A 19,585-nucleotide genomic window follows, 5' to 3' on the forward strand; every position below is an offset into this window, starting at 1 on the left:
TACCTTGCAAGTTCCACCATTCTGACACTGGCCCTGACAGTCATTGATATCTGTGGAAACAATTAATAACAATTTCTCATAAATTGTTGGGAGGGATCGAAAACACTAAACATAAGAAAAAACATTACATACACCATTTGAGTCCATTGAGGCAGTCCTGGATAAGACCTCTTGTCAAGATTTCCTGTGAGCTTTCCTCCAGATAAGTTTGTTAAGAATAGGTGGGAAAAGCAGTGTGCTTCGCACTGCTTCGCCGTACCGAGCCTTCACACGATTGTTTTGGGCCGACGTTATCTTAACGTTATCGTCTGCCCCGCTGTGTAAGCAGACCTAATGACTCAAGATAAAACTGTGTTGTTTCTTAACTTGTTTTTTTCCCTCCTTCTCTGGCAATGTCCAGAGTGATTACTCCTGTAGTCCATAAAACACTTGAGGGATCGGCTTTGGCACTGACGCTGAATGATAGTGGCCATAGCCTTGGTAGGGCTGCCATAGGAAAAAAAAGCTAATTTACAATTGGCTGTTCCAACCTCTGTACTAACCCCAAGGAGCATGGACTCATTTAAAAAAAAATCCCTAACAGGCCTTGGAACAAAAAGCTACCATTTCTTGGCCTAAGTGAAGGACGAACAACTCCAGGTCTGAAAAACTGCAGAGCGTGTAGGATTTAGTTCAAGCCTAGCTTCCCAACAGGCCTAATGCTGAGTTGAGCTGCAGCCAGGCTGGAGCAAAGGCCTGCGCACCCTCAGGCTAACCAAGATCTACAGTATGATCCCTGGCCTGCCTTCGAAAAAACAGTTGGCACTTTTCATTGGCTACTCACTTGTGTCACAGTTCTGGCCCATCCAACCTGGGAGGCACTCGCAGAAGTATCCACCAATCAGATTGCGGCAGTAGTTGGCATTGACGCAGGGGTCGCCGTCGCACTCGTTGGCATCTAAACACCCCGAATAGCAACAAGAAAAAGAAATTCCAAAGTGTCAGATTAAGAAAGAGAGGTGTGTGTAGCCTAGCGATAAAATGTGCATTGGGGCTGGGTGGGAGGCGGCAGCCAATCCGCTCTCTGGTGGTCGGCTGGCTTTCATTCTAACTGTGTCGTAGCGGTCGCCATGGAGAAAAGCCATTGGGACAAACAAACAAACAGAGCTATGCCGAAAGAGGGGTGGATGGGTGACCGTGGGTGAGGGGGGGGGTGGGGAGGTGAATGGGTGAACGTGGGTGGGAGGGAGAAAGGAAAGACAGAAGAGGAGAAAGAGACGTAGGGGGAGGTGGAAGGAGGTTTGGCCGCCCAGTTGTTTGCGGATTAGCGCCGCAGTGAATGGGACTCCCGCGGCACCCGCCGATCCTCTGGTCTCCTCGCAGCAACGCCTTAGAAACAGTCATTCCTCAAAGGATGATCCTCAGATTAGGAGACTCCGCTATAATCCCTGCCCAGAGGACTCCCCAAAGGAGCCGAATGGAATGGAATGTCAAAGAGCCTGCCTGCATACCCAGGGTTCTAGAACCGCCATGGGGTTCTAGAACCGCCACGCCGGCAACCACACAGGGTGGTATGTGAGAGACAGCAGGGGTTCTCAACTTTACTTCCAAGGACTCACTGTGTGTGTGGGGGGGAGGAGGGGGGGTAGGCTTTCATTTGAAACTACTCTAAAGCCTTTTTGAAATTGTGTATTTGCCAGTTTATGTGGAAAACCCTTTTCACATAAACATCACAACCTCATACCTTAGCTGAGCAGATATAATGTACTATTGATGCGAAACTGTAGCGCTATCGAGCAAATGACTAGGAACCGAAAACACATCTTGGTAAACACTGGAAAAGAGGACGACCACAGGACCGGGAGGTCTGGAGAGACTGTGGGACTGAGGAGGACTCACCGATGAGGCAGGTCTTGCCGGTCCACTGGGGCGGACAGGTGCACTTGAAGCCGTTGACCTGGTCTTGGCAGGTCCCTCCGTGGCTGCAGGGGTTGGGGAAACACTCGTCCACATCTGGTCGAGAGGAGAGGTGAGGACATTAGGGATTGAGCTACTTCTATAAAACAAGTGCTGTAATTCCGAATGACTGCGGCAAAGTCAACAATGCCTGTGACTGCGACTTTGAGTAGAAGGCAGCAGATAAAGGGGTATCTCCTCTGGCGCCTGGACTGTCGATACTGCATCTCTAGTCGGGGTCCTAAGAATACATTTTAAACGGAGCCTGCTAATACGCTTCTAGTGATTTTTCCCTAGTAGGGCCTAAAACTCTGCTGGGGTCGATGGGGGCCTAAGAAGACTTCACGCGGAAACTCAAAACACATTCAGGAAAAGGAAGAGTCAGAGTTATTTGTCTATCCATCCATCCGATTAGAGGTTAAGGAGAGGGTAAAGATGAGGGGGGGTCTTACTGGTGGTGCAGAAGGGCCCGCTCCACCCGGGGGCGCACTGGCACTCGAAGCCCTGGCTGGTCTCCAGCTCCGCACACCTCCCGCCGTTGAAGCAGGGGTCCGACAGACATGCGTGCTCCGCTATGGACGGAGAGAAAAAGAGAGAGAGAGAGAGAGTTAGATATGGGGAAGATGAGGGGGAGCATTGAAAAAGAGAGATAGAATAAGAGCGGGGTGGGTGGACATGAACGTAGAGAAGATGGCGAAATAGAGAGAGAGAAAAAAGAAAGCGAGGGTGGGTGGGGGGGGGGGGGACTTCAACTCCCCGAGTTCTCACACTGTAGGAGGGGCGGGGTGGGTAGTGGGTTTTCCCCCTGCTGCCTGTCAGTTCCCAGCGGTTCTCAGCTCTCCCTCTCTCAGCCGGCCGTAGCCAGCGGAGTGGAAAGCCCCTTTGGCCTCTTGCTAACAGGCTCTGGACCACACCGGCCGACGAGGGTGTGTGTGTGTGTGCGCGTGTGTGTGTGTGTGATAAGAGAGGGTAGGTGATCGAGAGAGGGAGAGAAATGCTCGAGATGGAGAAAGGGAAAGATGAAGGGAGGAAGGAGAGAGTGACGGTGAAAGAGTGTGTGACAGTTATACAGAAACAGGATGGTGAAAAGAAAGAGGGAAGTGGAGCCAGACGGAGAGAGATAAGGGAGGGGAGGAGAAAGAATGTAATAGCAGGAACTGTCACCGCCGTGATGGAGTGAGAGAGAGAGTGAGAGAAAAAGAAAACCAGAGTCGGACAATGACCGAAAGCAAGTGTGTGTGTGTGTGTGTGTGTGGGGGGTGAGAGTACCTCTCTCACACACACGGACAAAGTAAGACAATAGTGACCGCAACTAGAGGTTTGGTCCTGATGTAGGCAGTCCTCAAAATGCGCTAGAGGGCAAAATACTTTTATTTTTACTGTTTTCCTTTTTTTCATACTATGAAAATGTAAGTTGTGAAGAATCCACTCAATATAACAAAACAGTTTTAGGATCACTAAATATTCATCTTTTGTCGTCAAAAGACGCTAACGCATCTAGCCGCTTGCTAACGCAACTAGCAGGAAATTGCCCGTCACGCCGCGCTGACCCGCGCAGCCACGCGCATTCACTTCCTCCCGTGCGCAAATCATCCTCTCCCTCAACGGAGAGAGAGAGAGAGACACAAAGAGGGGAGGAAGGGAGGAAACGGAGAGAGAGAGGGAGAGACACAAGTCACGATGGATTCCTCCACACTAATTCATTAATTAATGGTTAACATTCTTGGCTGGGAGTGTTGGTGGGGGAGAGGGCAGCTGATTGGTGTCAAAGGGTTCTGGCGCCAAGGGAGTGAGGGGAGAGAAAGGGAGAGTTAGGAAGGAAGGTAGAGAGGGGAGAAGGAAAGTAGAAAGAGATAAGAGAGAGCAGACGGAGAAAAGGGGTGAGAGAGAAAGGAGGTAGAGAAAGCAGGGGACGGTAAGAGTGAGAGAGGGAAAGAGTGAGAGGTCGAGTTCTTGTTGGGTCTGGCTTGGAGAAGAAATCTTCTTTCCAGGCTCGGCTGGAATCCCCCCGACCCTCCCTCTTTCCCTGCCGCCTTTTCGTGATGACCGGTGATGATAGCTTTCAGGTCCGGGCTGACAGAAAGAGAGAGAGAGAAAGAGAAAAAGAGAGAGAAAGAGAAAAGGAGAGAGAAAGAGGGGAGGGGGGGGGGCTCTCCTAGACAAACACCAACCGCACCCAAAGCCCACAGGGGAGCTTCCTCTACAATTAGCCGAGTCATACCTCAGATGACCTCGACACTAAAAAGGTCTCTCGCAGACTCATTCTCACATCCAAAAAACACCGTGCCATCAAACTTAATTGATGGAGCTAAGATCAAACAATCACGGCTAATCCTGCTGAAATTGTCCCCATTTTTTGAACAAATTCATGTCATCCTAATAGACGATATCTGTCCTAGGGTGGCCCTGGCTGATTCAATAGTAACAGTTTCCACCTCCAAGAAATGAGGTTGAATCCACCCAAAAAGAGTTTCCACATTGTTAAAAAAAAGTGTTAATCAAATCCCAAACTCCACAAAATTGTATCAATCCCCTTAACTCAAACCAACACACCAAGTTTGGGATGCGTTACCACCTGGTTTCCCTCGGTGTCGCCTTAATGAGTTAATGAGGACACTTCCTCTTAGTGTAGGAGTAGGAGTGACACGGGACGGGGACTGCCCAGAGCATTGGACAGAACCTCCCGGTTTGGGGTTAAGCACGGGACTGACCCCTGCATTGTGACACGACTTCCCACAGCTTCTCAGCGCCACATGACTCAGATCTTATTGCTGCCAGTAGTTTTTTTTCCCGTGGGACGGCATAACTCTTCTTTTAAGCTCCTCAAAAATACCGCTGGAGATCAATCTTTATCGAATCAAGACAACAAACCACATGAGCAGCAGTGAGGAGTTCTAGGAAACTAGAGAAGGGAATCTGAGAGATGTAGAAACGGAAAGAACTAGAAAAGGTGTGAAAACTCTCATTGGGAAAGGGTACGAAGAACGACAGACACACATCTTTCCAATTTCCCTCTCAGTCGTCCCTTGATGGGAACAGAGACCTTGGGAGGAGCCAGGCTGTGTGGCAGCCGAGAATCAGAATCAGAAATAGGAATTCATTTATTGCCATTGTACTTACATACATAGGATTTCTTTCTGACCCGTGGTGCTTACAGCAATACAACAATGGACAGGTGCAAGGACAGGACAGGACAGGACAGGACAGGACAGGACAGGACAGGACAGGACAGGACTCGTAAAGTGCAGTGATACCAACAAGTGCAAAAAAACAGCCGTGCAATTTGGACCGCAAAAGAGTCAGTGCAGTAGTCAGTCAGTTAAGCGCAAAGAAATTGCAAAGTAGAGAGTCGGAGGGGAGCCATGTTGATGAGGCTGATGGTAGCCTTGAGAACCGATGGTTCTCTGGCCCAGTGGCCTAAAGGGATGATGAGACTGATGGCCGTGGGGGGAAAAAGCTGTCTCTGTGTCGGAACAGTTTTGGTCTTTGACGACCGTGACCTCCTGCCGGAGGGGTGCGGTGTGAAGATGGCCGCCGGGACACTCACCTCTCTCGCAGTTGACTCCGGAGTAGCTGTCGGGGCAGGCGCAGTGGTACTTGTCGGGACCCGTGTTACTGCAGGTCCCCCCGTTCTGACAGGGTTGGCGCGTGCCGCAGGAGTTCAGGTCTAGGAGACGGCGTCAGACCGAGAGCATCAGACGAGCGCTCGGCTTTTCACTATCCCCGGAGGGAAAGTCCCACATTCGGTAGGTAACCAGTGCTCGCACAGAGAGAGGAGCGTGAGTCACTAGTGTGTGCGTTCCTACCTTTGTCACAAAGTTGGCCGCCAAAATTGGTGTCACAGAGGCACTGCCACGGTTCCACACAGGTGCCATACACACACCCTGGGTGAGGGATGCATTTATCACAGTACTCCCCCTGCCAACCGTACAGACACCTGCAACACACACAAACACACACACACGCACACACACAATGTTTACGATCGGACAGGGCTGTGCCAAGCCTGCAGCTTCTTTAGACCGTAAAAGAGCTTGTCTGGACAGGGCACCAGTGAGGTCGTCACTGAGCTATTACAAAAACAGAGGGAGCATGAGCGCACGCATCATAACTCTTTCACGGTAGCCATCTTGAAGACAGAATGGAAAGTTTATTTCCCATGTGGAACAAGTACGGGTGCAGGTATTGGAGTGCTTGTAATGGCTTGTCCTGTAATGGCAGCGTCTTATCGGCGCTAATCAGTTCCTCATTCCAGTCATCTCCCACGCTCAAGGAAATAGATGTAATATTATTTACTTTAAAAAACTTGAGGAAATGTAATATGCACCACGAATCACTTTGCCAGTTATTTCAAATGTTTGAGATAGATAAAGATCCTCTACAATGCCAACAGACTAACAGACCCTAGCTCTGGTTCCTATTGTTTTGTGCTAGAGACGCTAAAGGCTAGCCCAAAGCATGGCACAGCAGGGGGGGGGGGGGGGGCAGAGGACGACAGAGAAAGGAGGACCAGGCCAGATTCCACCACCCCCACCATTAAGCTCCCAGCACTCCGGCGCATGCAAAAAGGGGTCGAGGAGGGTCAAAATAACCCCCCCACCCACACACACACAGGCACACCACACGCACCTTCCCAAAACATGCAAAACCTTTCTAAACAGCAGCTGAGGACGTGGAATGGAGTGGAGGAGAGGTGGTTCCATACAGGCCGTCTAAGGCCTATATTAAATTCAATTAAAAATAAAAACTTTTATTTGCTCCCCTCAGGAGCAATTTAATGCAAGTTAAATTGTAAAGGGTAAAGGGTCACCTGAGACTCAAATAAGGTGAGCCTGCGTCTGCATCATTTTTCCATTTCGGCGAGTCTGTTTTACCTTCTTTGAGTCTTACTTAGGTTACCTCAGGTAACAATATCAGTCACGGGTAAAGGTGCTTACTTGCATTCTCCAGGCACTTTGCAGTATCCATGTTCAGTGCTGCACCCCTGCCTGCAGATGGCTGTGTGTACGAAAAAGGCAAAAAGGCAGAATTAGTGGAGGTTTAGACAACAATAATATGATGAAAGTGAGTCAGCGAGAGAGGGAGAACGTGGGAGAGAAAGTTAGGGAGAGAGATCCAGGAGTCAGCACGATGACGTCATCCCCCCCTCAGCCCTCTGCCCCCCTCCACTATCTCATACCCAAACTCGTGGGAATGTCCTAATCTCCAACTGGGCCTGTAATCCTACAAAATCCAAGACTTATCCGGGTCCTGCCATCGCTCCCCTGCCGGAGGATACATGCCCTAAGGGTGGTGGTGGGGGGGGGGGGGGGGGGGGGGGCTTCGCTAGCACATTGCAACAGAAAATTCCAAATGGCAACGCTAACTATTTGTACAAGCCGCCGCTCGCGCCAGAATCTGCTGCACTAAGACCTCTGTCAGCGGGCGACGGGTGAAGAAGCCAGCTTGACCCCCCCACCCCCACAGCCCTCATATCATACTAATTTTCTCTCTGATCTGCTTCATCTAAGACACAGTTGACTTACTATGGTATGTTGTTTCCTAAGCTAGCTAAAGGGAGGGTCTTGGCTTGATTTGAATAGCAAATGCTACCAGGCTAACACTTAAGCCCTGTATAGAAACCAGCGTTTCCGCTGTATGCTGGTCCACGTGTCCTGGAAGATTTCTATGTCCCAGATGAATGGGAGAAATAACGGTAAAATATGATCTGTTTATTGAGCTTGAGCTTAAAGGAGTAGTAAAGGGAAAAATCATGTTTAGCCCCGTTTTAAGGTTACTTATGATCATATACAATGGTTCAGATCAAAAAGTTGACAAAACTAGCACTTTTGAGAAAGTCTGATAATTGCTCTACCACTGTTTTGGTCATACAATGGATGTGGGTGGGCACCGTGAAAAATCATTCAAAAAACATGTTAAACTCTCAATTTCAAAGACAATATTTGCAAACTAATTGTGCTATTAGATTAATACGTCAGTTGAAAGCTATAAGAAGTACTAAGAATAAAGCAACAATGGCCAAAGGTGCAGTTTAGACCCACTTCCCTTACCAGTGTTGCATTCTGGTCCTGACCAGCCCTCCAGACAGGTCTTGTTGCCGTTGTGGTCGCAGTCGTAGTGGCCGAAGAAGTCGTCGCGCGGCCGGCAGAACTTGTTGCAGCCGAAGCCGTAGTAGTGCTCGTCGCAGCTGACGCGGATCTGGTACTGGAACTGGGCGATGGGCCCGTCGTGCTTCAGGTTCTGCCACAGCCGACTGGGGTTGATCATACCCGACTGGATGGCTCTCTCGATCACCGCACCTCCCGCGTCTGCCGAGGAGCACACACATCGCATCGCGTGGTTGTATTATGGAAACGATCATATGAAAAATGTTTAATGTAAAAGGAAAGCATACATGCATCTCTTGTGTGTGAAGGGGTGAACAGACCAATACAAACGTGAGAAAAAAGATCAAAGGTTTTATTTGTTAGAGCATGAAGCCTATTTAAATGCCCACAGAGTCATCCTTGTCCACTGGCGCCAAAAATCACAATGAGATGCCGTCATCGCACACTCTGATGCCCAGACGTGGCAATCATCTGCCCACATTGTCTTCCTCTGTGCCATCGCACCCAAACAAACACCAACTCGGTCAGGGTCACCACCCAAGCAGCACTGGGCATTTCCCAGCGTTGCCCTGGCACACTGTGAGGGCACCAGCTGCACACTTTCCAGATCACATTTTCCACAAATGAGTCCTACAGTGCTCAAATGAAAAGACTGAGCTCCAACGCCACCTTGTACTGTACCACCCTTAATATTTCAAAACACAACTGTCAAACGTCTTCCCGTTGGAATTCAGCTCGCCGTCTGCAAGCTTTGGTGAGGGAACTCAAAAGCAAACAAAAAAGTACGCTCCTGGGTTTATTTACTGGGTTTTTGAGAGGTGGGTTGGTCTTTTGTTGGGATAGTGCTAGTTGTAGTAGCAGGGGCCAGCCGTACTGATATTTCAGACCCATTTTAGAATCCTGAGCTTGACTGTGGTATTTCACCGGAGGGTTGCAAAGTGTGGTCTGAGTGAGGTGTCGCCCTCTCTCTACCTGAGGCTGGAACCAGAGGGTATTCGCCAAATAACGGACAAAATGAACCCGGAGCCCTGAGGCGAAAAAGCGGAACCGACCTGGAAGCAAACTGTGACCCGTCACATTAAACAGGAAAAGCCCTGAGCTAAACGGTGCGAGAAATAGCGCTGACGTAGCAGATTCAAAAATATTGCTAGCCTCAAAGAAACTCATACTGTACCGCCTCCCAAGATCTGACCAAATATTTAAACCTCTCAGGTCAGTGGTGAATACTGCTAGAGTAGTCAAGGTAACACCAGCTTGACAGCGCTTTATTTACCCAATTCGTGGCCAAAGCACATTGAAGCAACATTTTCAGGTATTAGCTTAGCGTTAGCCATAGCTGTGGTATTGGGTTAGCGTTAGTACGACCGTTACCATGGTAGCCGACTAATGAGTCTACTCATTACTGGCCACGTGCCCAGTGGCACTTGTTGACGCTAAGTTGAAGGGGTCAATATTTGGACTGTCCTCATCTGGCCCTCTTCCTTGGCAGCCATCGTCATTGATCTGACTAGTTATGTTTGTGTACATGTGAGCAGGGGGGCTAAAATAAATAAAGTCTTCAGCCTCACGCTAACCAATGGCAGTCTGGCTTCATTTGGCAGAAAAGTACAGTTCAGTACTTGGCTAGGCTGACCTCCTAGCTCTCCCCCTCTCCTGCCCAAAGCCCACCTGGACAGGGGTCAAACTACCCTGAGGCTGACTTCACACTGAGCCTATAATGGCTCCCTGAGGGCTGCCAAATGCAACACGCAGCCAATGCTACCACTGACCGCCTAATGGTCCGGCTGAAAACAAACAAGGCTCAGCCTGGGCCTGCTCTCTCTCCTAACTTGTCTACACTACCACTCCTCTTTTCTGAATGGGGCCGCTGTGTTGTTCTATACCTAGATGCCCATATCAATAATTTTTGAGGGTACTGGGCAAGAGAGGGTCGTTGTGAAACATCTTCCTAGTTTCACATCTCCCTAGTTTTCTATCCGATTTGGTCTGCAGCTTGAACCAATGCTATCAAAGAAGCTTTTCGTTTGATGGGACTTGTGTTGACCCCCCCCCACCCCCACACACACACGCATTTATACACACCGAATGTTGGAATGACCCTGCCTTGCACCTGCCATTAGCCATCAAGCTTTTAAAAACATTTTTACAAGGAAGAGAAGACTCCCTCATCCCTCCGTCTCCAACTCCACATTCTACCTCTTCAGATCTCTTTCTCATCTTCCATTTCCATCTCATCACTTATTTTTCTTCTCTCACAGCAAATCTCGGTTTTAGGACAGTTGGGAGCTGTTTTCCTCGTAGCAGTCACCCCATCATCCTGCCCCAAAGAAGCCCACCTCGGAGGCATTAAAAACAGTTTACAGACTGTTTTTTTTTTCTGGGCTAGGACCAGGGCTTTCCAGGCCAGGAGTCGTGTTATTTTTGCGTGGCGAAGCCAGATGGAGCGGAGAGAGAGAGGGGGTAGCCGGGATACTCACTGCCCACGGAAGAGCCGTTGTTGAAGTCCAAGGCCTCCACGATCAACGTATAGGACCTCTGTGGGAGGGGGGGGGGGGCGGGGGTTGTAGGTAGAGAGAGATAAGAGAGAAAGGTCAGGTTAAAAGGTCACAGCTGCTTTAACCCCGTCACCTCGGCTAGGCCAACCCTCCTCACTATATTTAAGATTCCTATCAGCACTCGGGATAATATCTCTCATCCCCGTTTTGGGAGGGAAGCCTGTGGCATGCTGCAAAAAAAAATCCTGTATTTTCAGAGAGAAAACAGTGCTTGAGGTAATCAGGTTTTCCTTGAATTTTGTTAACATTATCATTAGGCTACATGTCACCATGCTAGCTTTCCTCCAAGTTTCCTTTGCTGTTATTGTTTTTCAGTATTCAGCTACACACAGTGACATACACACAATGACATACACACAAGTCAAAAGGGGTGCATCCATTGGTTGACTTACACAGCAAAACTAATTGGCAAAACTTCAGAGAACACAGCATGAACATAACCATTTCCGTCCAATCTACATGAACGAGAGGTGTATACACACACGCCGCATTCGCGCAAGTGGGTTTGACGCCGTTTAACTCTGCCTCCGCTGGCCATTTTCCATATGCTGCCGATTAGCGAGCCGCTATCCTCCCCCGAGGCGCTAGTCCCTCTGATCCGGGCGGGCTAAGCTGATCACACCGGGCCACCCCAAAACAAACACACAGCTCTCTTCCCCCGGATGGAGAGATCAAGGATGGCGATAAAGAGAGCAAACCGCGGGCATTGTTTAAAAACATCCTGGGCTGCCATTTGCATTTCCCCCGCTCGCTCACTCACTTTCTTCTCTCGCCCGTGTGTTTTCTTCCCCCTTCTCTGCATGCATGCATGGATTAGAGAGTGTGTGTGTGTGTGTGTGTGCGTGTGTTGGTGTGTGAGAGTGAGTGTGTGAGTGAGTGTGAGTGAGTGAGTGTGAGAGTGAGTGAGTGAGTGAGTGTGAGTGTATGTGAGTGTGTGAGTGAGTGAGTGAGAGAGAGTGTGAGCGTGCGTGTGTGTGTGTGTGGAGATAGGGGTCCATTATTTCGGCACCTCTTTGAAACTCTTTGTCTCTCTTAAGGCCACTGTCGCTCTCACCGGGATCGGATAACGACCAGCGGAGAGCCATGGCGGGCTGCTGGAGGAGAGGGAGGTGTGTGTGCTTGTGCGCGCGTGTGTGTGCGTGCGTGTGTGTGCCTGTGCACGAGAGGGTGCACATTTCTAAAGAGTTCAAAACCGTCCGATTTTCTGTGGATGGATGAACGCATGTAGATGTATCATGGTGTTTTTCTGTAGCCTACCCTATGTGTGTGTGTGTGTGTATTCTGATGTCTCCACGTTTGGCTCCAGTCCGAGGGCATGGCCCTCTCACCGCTCTCTCTCTCTCTCTCCACTCGCGACACCCACTCGCCAACATTCACACAAGCCTGCCTCGGAACACGTGTCAATGAAGCTCCAAAAATACGAGGACAAGGGGGGGGTGGCTGATAAATGAGGGTATATAAGGGAGACAAACACCCGCCCTCCGTGCTGCGCTCCCTTTCGCTCTCCAACATCTCCCCCCACACTCCATCCCTCTCTCCCCTCTGGAGCCTTGCCCGGCCCTCTTGTGTCGGGCTCATGCGGCCTAGCCGCTTCGTCCTACTGGGACAGACACAGCGCTGGTTGTTTGGCTGACATAGACGAGGTGTAGCAATACCCCAATCCACTAACCGCCAGTCTATACGTCTGTGGAAGTCTTAATTGCCAGTTGTGCCTCCAGGCAACCCGGAGGACGTAGAGATATGTACGAACCACTCAGGAAAAGAGCTCAGTGATGCAGATTCTCTGTTTCGGGAATCATGATCAACCATCTAACTGCCATGAGGGTGGCCACAGTTGTTGTACCCGTACTGTAATCAGGGCTAAATATTTAACCTGAACAATAACTCAGCCAGTTTCAACTCTGGGCCGTGCACCAAAGTTCTGGTGTTTGTCCTGAGATCAGGTCAAACGGTAAGGAAAACATCTGGACCCTAACCGTAGTGTTTGGCAATAGTCCCGAACACAAGCAAGTAATAAAAATAAGATGTTGCCTTAAGATTAAGACATTACATTTCTCTTCCCAGGGCGTGTGCTTCTCCTAACTATGTAATCACTCACTGTAGTATCTGGTTTGGTTGGAACAGGGCCTAACTACACACTTCCCATACCGAGTTTTGGTGGAGGAGGCGCAACCAGCAGCTGCTTTCGCTGGCTTGGAGATAAGTGTGGGAAAATAGTTCAAAAGCAAGTGAAACAAGCCGACAAGTCTGGGCAAGTCCAGAAAGGAAAGGGGGGTGGCAAGGTGAGTTGCTGTTTTGCTATACAGGCTCACAATGGCCTCAGCCGAGGAGATTGATATTGTGATAAGCTGCCTAGTTCCTACTTCAAGAATTGCACAACAGCTAGGCTAACATAAATCTAGGCTAACATAAATGAATGCCCCCCCCCCTCCAGAAGTAGAAAGTGACTGAACATGAAGGCATTACAAGCACAGGGTTTCCACCAGAAAGCCTGTCAGGCCCGACGTCTGCGTACATGAGGGAAATAATCGTGCACAAATTTTTGCATATTTTTTTGCGAGCAAGAGAGAGAGAGAGCACACCAGTTACGGAGTTGTTAGCATCTCGTGCTAGTCTGCTAGCTGATGGGTTAGCTAGCCACCGTTAGCTAGCAGCATTCGCTCTCATAGCTAGTGTGCCTTGCAGGGCTGAAGCCTGGCTGAAAGGCTCCTATTTTGCACGCAAATCTGCTAGGGGTGGGTTCCAATTAATCAATTAATCGTTCATGACCGACAATGTCGATTTTTAAATTGTGGTCGTAATTTTTTCCCCCATTCAAATCAAAAAAATAATTAAAAGACGTGTTTAAGTGAACAGAACTAATGTCACACATCAACAGTTATGTAGCGCTATATTGATTGTAACGCGTGGAAATTAGTGTCAAAATCAATGAAATTGTAGTCTTTACTTTTTTTCATTCAAATAAACAAGCCTTTATTTATTATATATGATATACGATTAATCGACCATGAAAAATGTGAGTTGTGCACATCTCTAAAATCTGCATTGTTAAGCAGGCAGTTTAACCCCCCCCGAGACACCACAACCCCACTCCGATACTTTTCAATACCACTCCAATCTCCAAGACACAGATGCAGTCACTTCATTTAATCATATCAGACGCCATCACTCACTCTACTGTCCCTTCCTCCCCAACACAGCATCACTCAATACACTAATAGCCAAAACAGGTTGTAGCTAGTCTCAACGCCAGACCCATGAAAGTTCTTTTGCTGATTCGATTCAAACTCGGGGCCTCTGACTTGCCAGTTGCCAACCCGCATACAAGCCAGTTACGCTGTCAAAAAGCTAGCGAGTCGATGGCTCAATTGGCCGGTATTCATACTGTGGACTTCAGACATGCCCTTATAACCCTAATATGGAGCCCTAATATGGAGCTGGCTACCTATGCTAATTCAGGTGCATGAGAACATGCTTTCAATTTACGAAACAAATCCATCATCAGGAGAGCACAACTGTGAACAATTCTGCGGTTTACAATGTCCATGACTCTGACGGAGACTTTTCTTAGGACAGTTCTTACAAATGTTTGTGAGAACAAATCTAAGAAGAAACTTTATAAGTTATTTGTGGATGAGTCCCATAGTGCTCACTCACAATATTGCACTCTTGCAGATGAGAAGAGAAAGTATACCCATGCAGGGTTTCGTAACTTTCACCCCATCACTCACTTGTGATTATCAGCCCCAGTGAACGCTGACTGACCTTCTGTGCATCTTTCTCACGCCAAACATTATACTTCTCTCTCTCACACTTCTCTACAGAGCATTCCCCCTAGGGCTGGGTTAAAAAAATCGATTAATCGATTCTAAATCGAGTCTGAATCAAATGATTCAGAATCGATTCATGAATCCCAAAATCGATCTTTTATTTAATGAATAAATGAAGGAATGAATAGTTCATTAATTAATTCAATGATTCATTCATTTTTGGGAATCAGTATCGATACCCAGCCCTAGTATTGATGTGTTGCATAACTTGGCAGTCATGTAATTAAGGTTACAGCTAAAAAAAAAGAAAAGGTTTTAGTAACACTAACCGAATCGATATTGAGTCGAATCGAATCTAATTGAATCGTGATAATCGATTCTGAACCTTGTGAATCGGAATCGAATCGATTCTTGAAATTCAAATCGATACCCAGCCCTACACAGAAGATCTGACGGGAGACAGACGAGGCGTTCGCAACGGCCATAAAGATAGAGGGAGAGAGTAGGAGAGAGAGTAGGAGAGATCCTCCCGTTGAACTCTAGCCCACTGTTTGACCGCGGGGGCCCAAACAACCAGCCAGCCAAGCCAGCCTCTGGGGCTTCTGGGGTTGGATATGATAACAACCCCCATTACGTGAGTTGGTACGGCCTGGATGTTTGCAACCACTTCACAGATAATGGCAACTTCAGCACAACGCCGCACGAGAGGGGGGTTCGTTGGCGGCAAGCGGAGGCGCTCGCTAACCTGGCTCCGCTAAGTCCACCCGCTGTTTCCTGTTGCCTCTCCCGTAGCCACATTATCCCCGCCCGCCCCCCATTATGTCCCATAATCCTCGGCGTGGCCCGGCCGGGGCCAAAGCTATTGTGTCGATCCCACTCCATCACCCCTCCCGGTTAATATAAGCTGTCACTGCCTCTGTCTGTCTGGAGCAGACGGAGAGAGGGGGAGAGAGAGAGACCAAACTAAGCAATATAAATGACCTGGGCATGACTGTTGCATGTGAAATTTTCTGAGAGAGAGACCAGAGAGAGAGAGAGAGGAGGGGGGGGGGGGGGGGGGGGGGGGGGCAAAGTTAAATCGCAAGATGTTACGAGAAAGAAAAAAGTCTAGCCTGCTAAGTCCGGCGAAGGCACGATGATGGCTTCATTTAGCATGCCAGTTACCATGGTGGCAGGTTTAAAAAGATGGAATGTCTTGGGTCCAGTCAAGCGCAGCCACCCAGGTTCACAAAGACCAAGCAGAGACAAGAGGCCTTTATACTTGGTCGTGTTTTAAGGTCAGGGGCGAAAGTATGACGCCCAAAACCTTTGTGAGTCGGGCGATATCAGCTGCCTCCATGCATTGCCATTCCAGGTCCTACATGCAGACTTTCTGTCCTATAGAACAATTGTCCTCAAAAGTTTTTTTTCTGATAGATATTTTTCTCCAACAATTTAACAGGGCTTCTGTGAAAAGAACAAGATGTGTAAGCCCTAAATTGTAGATATATACACATTTTTTCCCCTCTAAACTCTCCATGGCCCTGTTCTTCACACACCCACACACAATCTGTAACTCATTGAATTCTAGTGTATTTAGTCACCACACATCCATCGCTCCCTAACACACCTTCTCGTCATCAAGCACCAGCTATCGTTTTAAATGGCGGCCACAAGCAAAGGGAGGCAGAGAAGAAAAGCTGCTGCTTCCTTCTACATCGCCCCCTGCAGGTGCCCTCCTCCTCCTCCTCCTCCTCCTCCTCTCACCCGCAGTCCCCTTTCTCCCTGTGGGAGACCCGTTGCCTAGCAACGTCCCTAAACATCCAATCACTTCGTCCCATTTGTGCTCTGGCGCACGCACCCCCCCCCCCCCCCCCCTCCCCTCACTCGCAAAGTTCCAGACAAACCAATTGCAGGTGATTAGGCAAAAATGTACTAACAAGTGGTCTTGTATGTAAACCAATGAGGCCAAATGTTTTGAAAGCCAATTCGGTTTTCCATGTCTGATTTCCTTTGTTAACCCCTTCCTGGTATTTCTTGGTTGTGTTATTGACAGGACAGAAGTATGCAGTCTAATATTACAAGTAGTTATACTGGAACGGGGTCTGAAAATCTGACCGGGTTCAAATTTAAGCCTCACAGAGAAAATTTTGGTTGCTTCTGGTCTGGTGCTGGTCTTCGTTCTTCTTATCTAAACAGTGCGCATGGCAGATAAATTAACCAAAAACATGTTTTAAGTCAAATCTACACTAAACCATTCATTTCGAATTCGAGTTTGAGTTCATTGACTATAGTGCCACTGCAGCTTCCTGAGAGCATTGTGTGTAAACGCGCTTCACGGGGAGATAACCAGCTGTTTTATTGCCTATTCTTGCAGAAGCCATTGTCTGACGCTCAGCAACGGGCTCTCTCGTGAAGACAGTCCCGTGCTTACAGTTCTGGAGCGTCATGTCAAATCAAGTTCTGGAACAGAGAAGCTGAGTTCTTGAAAACTCTTATGACGTTTCCATTTGTGGAGAAATTTCCCTATTTCAAAACGCTAACTGCTGACAAGATTTTTGGAGCATATGAATTGAGTCACACAATTGCAATGAGAAATATGTAATTTAACCCTACATTATTATGTAATTTAACAATAATTGCCCTTGATTGGTGCAGCCCACCTATGGTACAAGACAACTCAGCACGCGCGAGAGGGAGAACATGACGTTACAAAAACAGAACTTTGGAAAACGACGCAATCAACTCACCGGCCAAGCAAAGCTGAAGGGTAATACAATCCTGGACTTGTCACTCTTCGGGCTCCGCAAAGAAAAAGTATTCCCACCAACTACAGGAGTAGACGACGTCCCGAAGCTGCAAGGGCCCGCCGAATAGACCTTTAACTGATACTCCTTCAAACACACTCTGAAATAGGTATCGCACTCGTCCCTCGTGCACTTGCGATCAGCGGCATTCCGAGCCCCATCGCAGCACGCGCCCGTCTGCAGCTCGCCGTTCACGTTCTGCATAGATAGGATTTGCAACTCGAAGTGTCCTGATCCCAAAGACACCTGTTTGGAGATAAAGTTTGGGTCCGTTAGTCAGGTAGGGCCAATGTTAATTGTATTTATTGACATGTGAACAGAATCTGTGTCAACAGGACCAGGTTATGCAAATGAGCTGAAATGAAATGTGCACCATAACAGTTGTACCTAACATGGGCTAAAACATGTGTGGCTGCACAAACATGATTAAACAACATTTGGCACTGGGCTAGGCTACAGCACTGAATTGAAAAATGGTATAGCCTAAGCCATTAGGACAGCTCAAGTTTACCTTTGTAACGTTATAGGCTAGTATCCTCATCCAAAATCTAAACCTTCTAAATGTTTTTGAAAAGGGCATCATGCAGTTGTGGAACAGACAAGTAGCTGTTGATAAATCCACGTACCTTAATCCATATGCATTGCAATAAGACATGTATAGAAAAGGCAGCACCAAATAATGAACTCCGTCTCAAAATCATGCCTCCTGTCTGATGGTACCGTCTGCTGCGAAACTAAAAGTCCGGCCGACCCTCGGCTCCAGCTATATACTCCTCCGATTTGAACATGCACGAGTGGAGAACAACACCTTTTCAAAAGAGCATAGATTTCCAATGCAAAGTGGCCTGCCCCCTTCTCTCCCTCTCTTTTGTCCTAACGACTATTGTTGTTGTCCTTTTTCTTTATATCTTATACGACAATACCCACGAGCTAAGAAAGCGCCGTCTGTGGCCGAATGACTGTTCCAGCTTTACAGCCAAGTTTAGCGGATCGGGGGGCGGGGCAACTTCTTAATATTCATTAGTGGGAGAGGTCCTGGGGCTGGAAACCCCGCCTCTCCTGCATATGCATGTCGTGCGACCAGCGTTTACAGTGATTTCTCAGGCAACTGTGTAAGTGCCATCACACGTGGATGGTACTTTCAAATGAGTCAACAAAACACACACGCACACATTTTTAGCGTTTGGTTCTTAATTGTAAGTGGAAACTGTACCTGGTGACTAACAAAGCACTCTCTTATTTAAACCTGTCCCCAGAAAAAGGTTTTATCAATATGTGTAAAATATCTTATTTAATGCTCAACATTGGCAGACAGCTGAGCAAGGTGTATGTGCATTGTATTGCGTTTACTACTTCTTTAAGACTTATCACAAATAAAGAAGGCATATAGATATTTTGATGTGCCTGAGTTATGTAAGCCTATACCCAACAAATTCCTTAAACATTTGTGAGGAAAAAAAGCCACCTGATGATGATGTGCTATTATCACCATCATCATTCGAACACATTGTCTAGTTAGACACGAAACATGCCTATTTCCTGAGGTATTCGCTCAGCCCAGACGATCCACATTAATATTGTATTATTTCCAGATACCCCAATAGCTGACTTATGCTGGACGGCCATTGTGAGGAACCCTCAACAAAGACCACTAGCCATATCCCCAGATCCCAAACCAACAGCTGCCAAGAACTAACAGTAGATTTGGGTGCTGTCGCAGTGCCACAGATCCTGATTGAAAAAGCAGAAGGAGGGCCTGGTTCTATCATGGTACGAGATGAACAGTCCACCTATTAGGAGAGACCTTTTTTCTCTCTCGCAAAGTCACTACCCCGTCCCAAATTTGAGCTTTGAAAAGAATCACAAAATGGGGAGTGGATTGAATGGTGTTGGGGGGGGCGGGGGGGGGGGGGGGGGGTAGGGGAGTTGTACCCTTATGAAATAGAGACTCTGCAACAGGGGACAAAGGTACCCCAAGTCTTTATTCTCAAATTAGAACAGCTGTGCTCTTCCCCCTTCAAGAGCCCCCCCCCCCCATGAATAGATTATGGCCCTTTTGCTGAAAAGGAACCCTGTCGCCTGGATAACAGTTCCACACTCACGGGTGACAACAGAGCAAGGGTGTAATGAGGCAAAAATAGACCCCTATAGGTCTGAATGGATTATGTCTACGGTGTGGCAGGGGATAGAATTATCTGCTCGTGCCTGTGTGTGTGTGTGTGTGTGTGTGTGTGTGTGTGTGTGTGTGTGTTGAACTGAAAAGCGCCACAGGGTGCCATGGCCCTGTGAGGCTCAAACTGCTGAAGCGGTTGTTCCTCATTTCATCGCCAATCTACTTAGTGGGTAACGGGGATGGCAGGGCACCCTATGATCCTAATGAAAGCTAGCTTTTCTCTCGGCGAAGAAGAAAGAGACTGCGTTCGAGCAAAGGC

The 19,585-nt window shown here is 48.1% G+C and overlaps 1 protein-coding gene across 3 annotated transcripts in view; it reads right to left on the minus strand.

Moving 5' to 3' along the window:
- The window catches only part of jag1a (jagged canonical Notch ligand 1a), a 33,817-nt gene extending 15,108 nt beyond the window's left edge, over window positions 1-18,709 (minus strand). For 2 of the 3 annotated variants that reach the window (XM_084441060.1, XM_084441059.1), the window contains exons 1-11: window positions 17,780-18,709; window positions 17,097-17,399; window positions 10,520-10,577; window positions 7,986-8,243; window positions 6,873-6,933; window positions 5,742-5,872; window positions 5,483-5,602; window positions 2,388-2,507; window positions 1,879-1,992; window positions 824-937; window positions 4-50 (exon numbers count right to left, since the gene is read on the minus strand). In XM_084441060.1, the coding sequence (XP_084297186.1) occupies window positions 4-50; window positions 824-937; window positions 1,879-1,992; window positions 2,388-2,507; window positions 5,483-5,602; window positions 5,742-5,872; window positions 6,873-6,933; window positions 7,986-8,243; window positions 10,520-10,577; window positions 17,097-17,399; window positions 17,780-17,854 (1,401 nt within the window). In that variant the 5' untranslated portion in view covers window positions 17,855-18,709. Of the gene's footprint in view, window positions 1-3; window positions 51-823; window positions 938-1,878; window positions 1,993-2,387; window positions 2,508-5,482; window positions 5,603-5,741; window positions 5,873-6,872; window positions 6,934-7,985; window positions 8,244-10,519; window positions 10,578-17,096; window positions 17,710-17,779 lie in introns of those variants that run through there. The other variant, XM_084441061.1, reaches the window with a different exon arrangement.
- Between the last annotated feature and the right edge of the window lie 876 nt (window positions 18,710-19,585).

This window comes from Borostomias antarcticus (genome assembly GCF_949987555.1).
Source record: "Borostomias antarcticus genome assembly, chromosome: 7".
NCBI lineage: Eukaryota > Metazoa > Chordata > Actinopteri > Stomiiformes > Stomiidae > Borostomias > Borostomias antarcticus.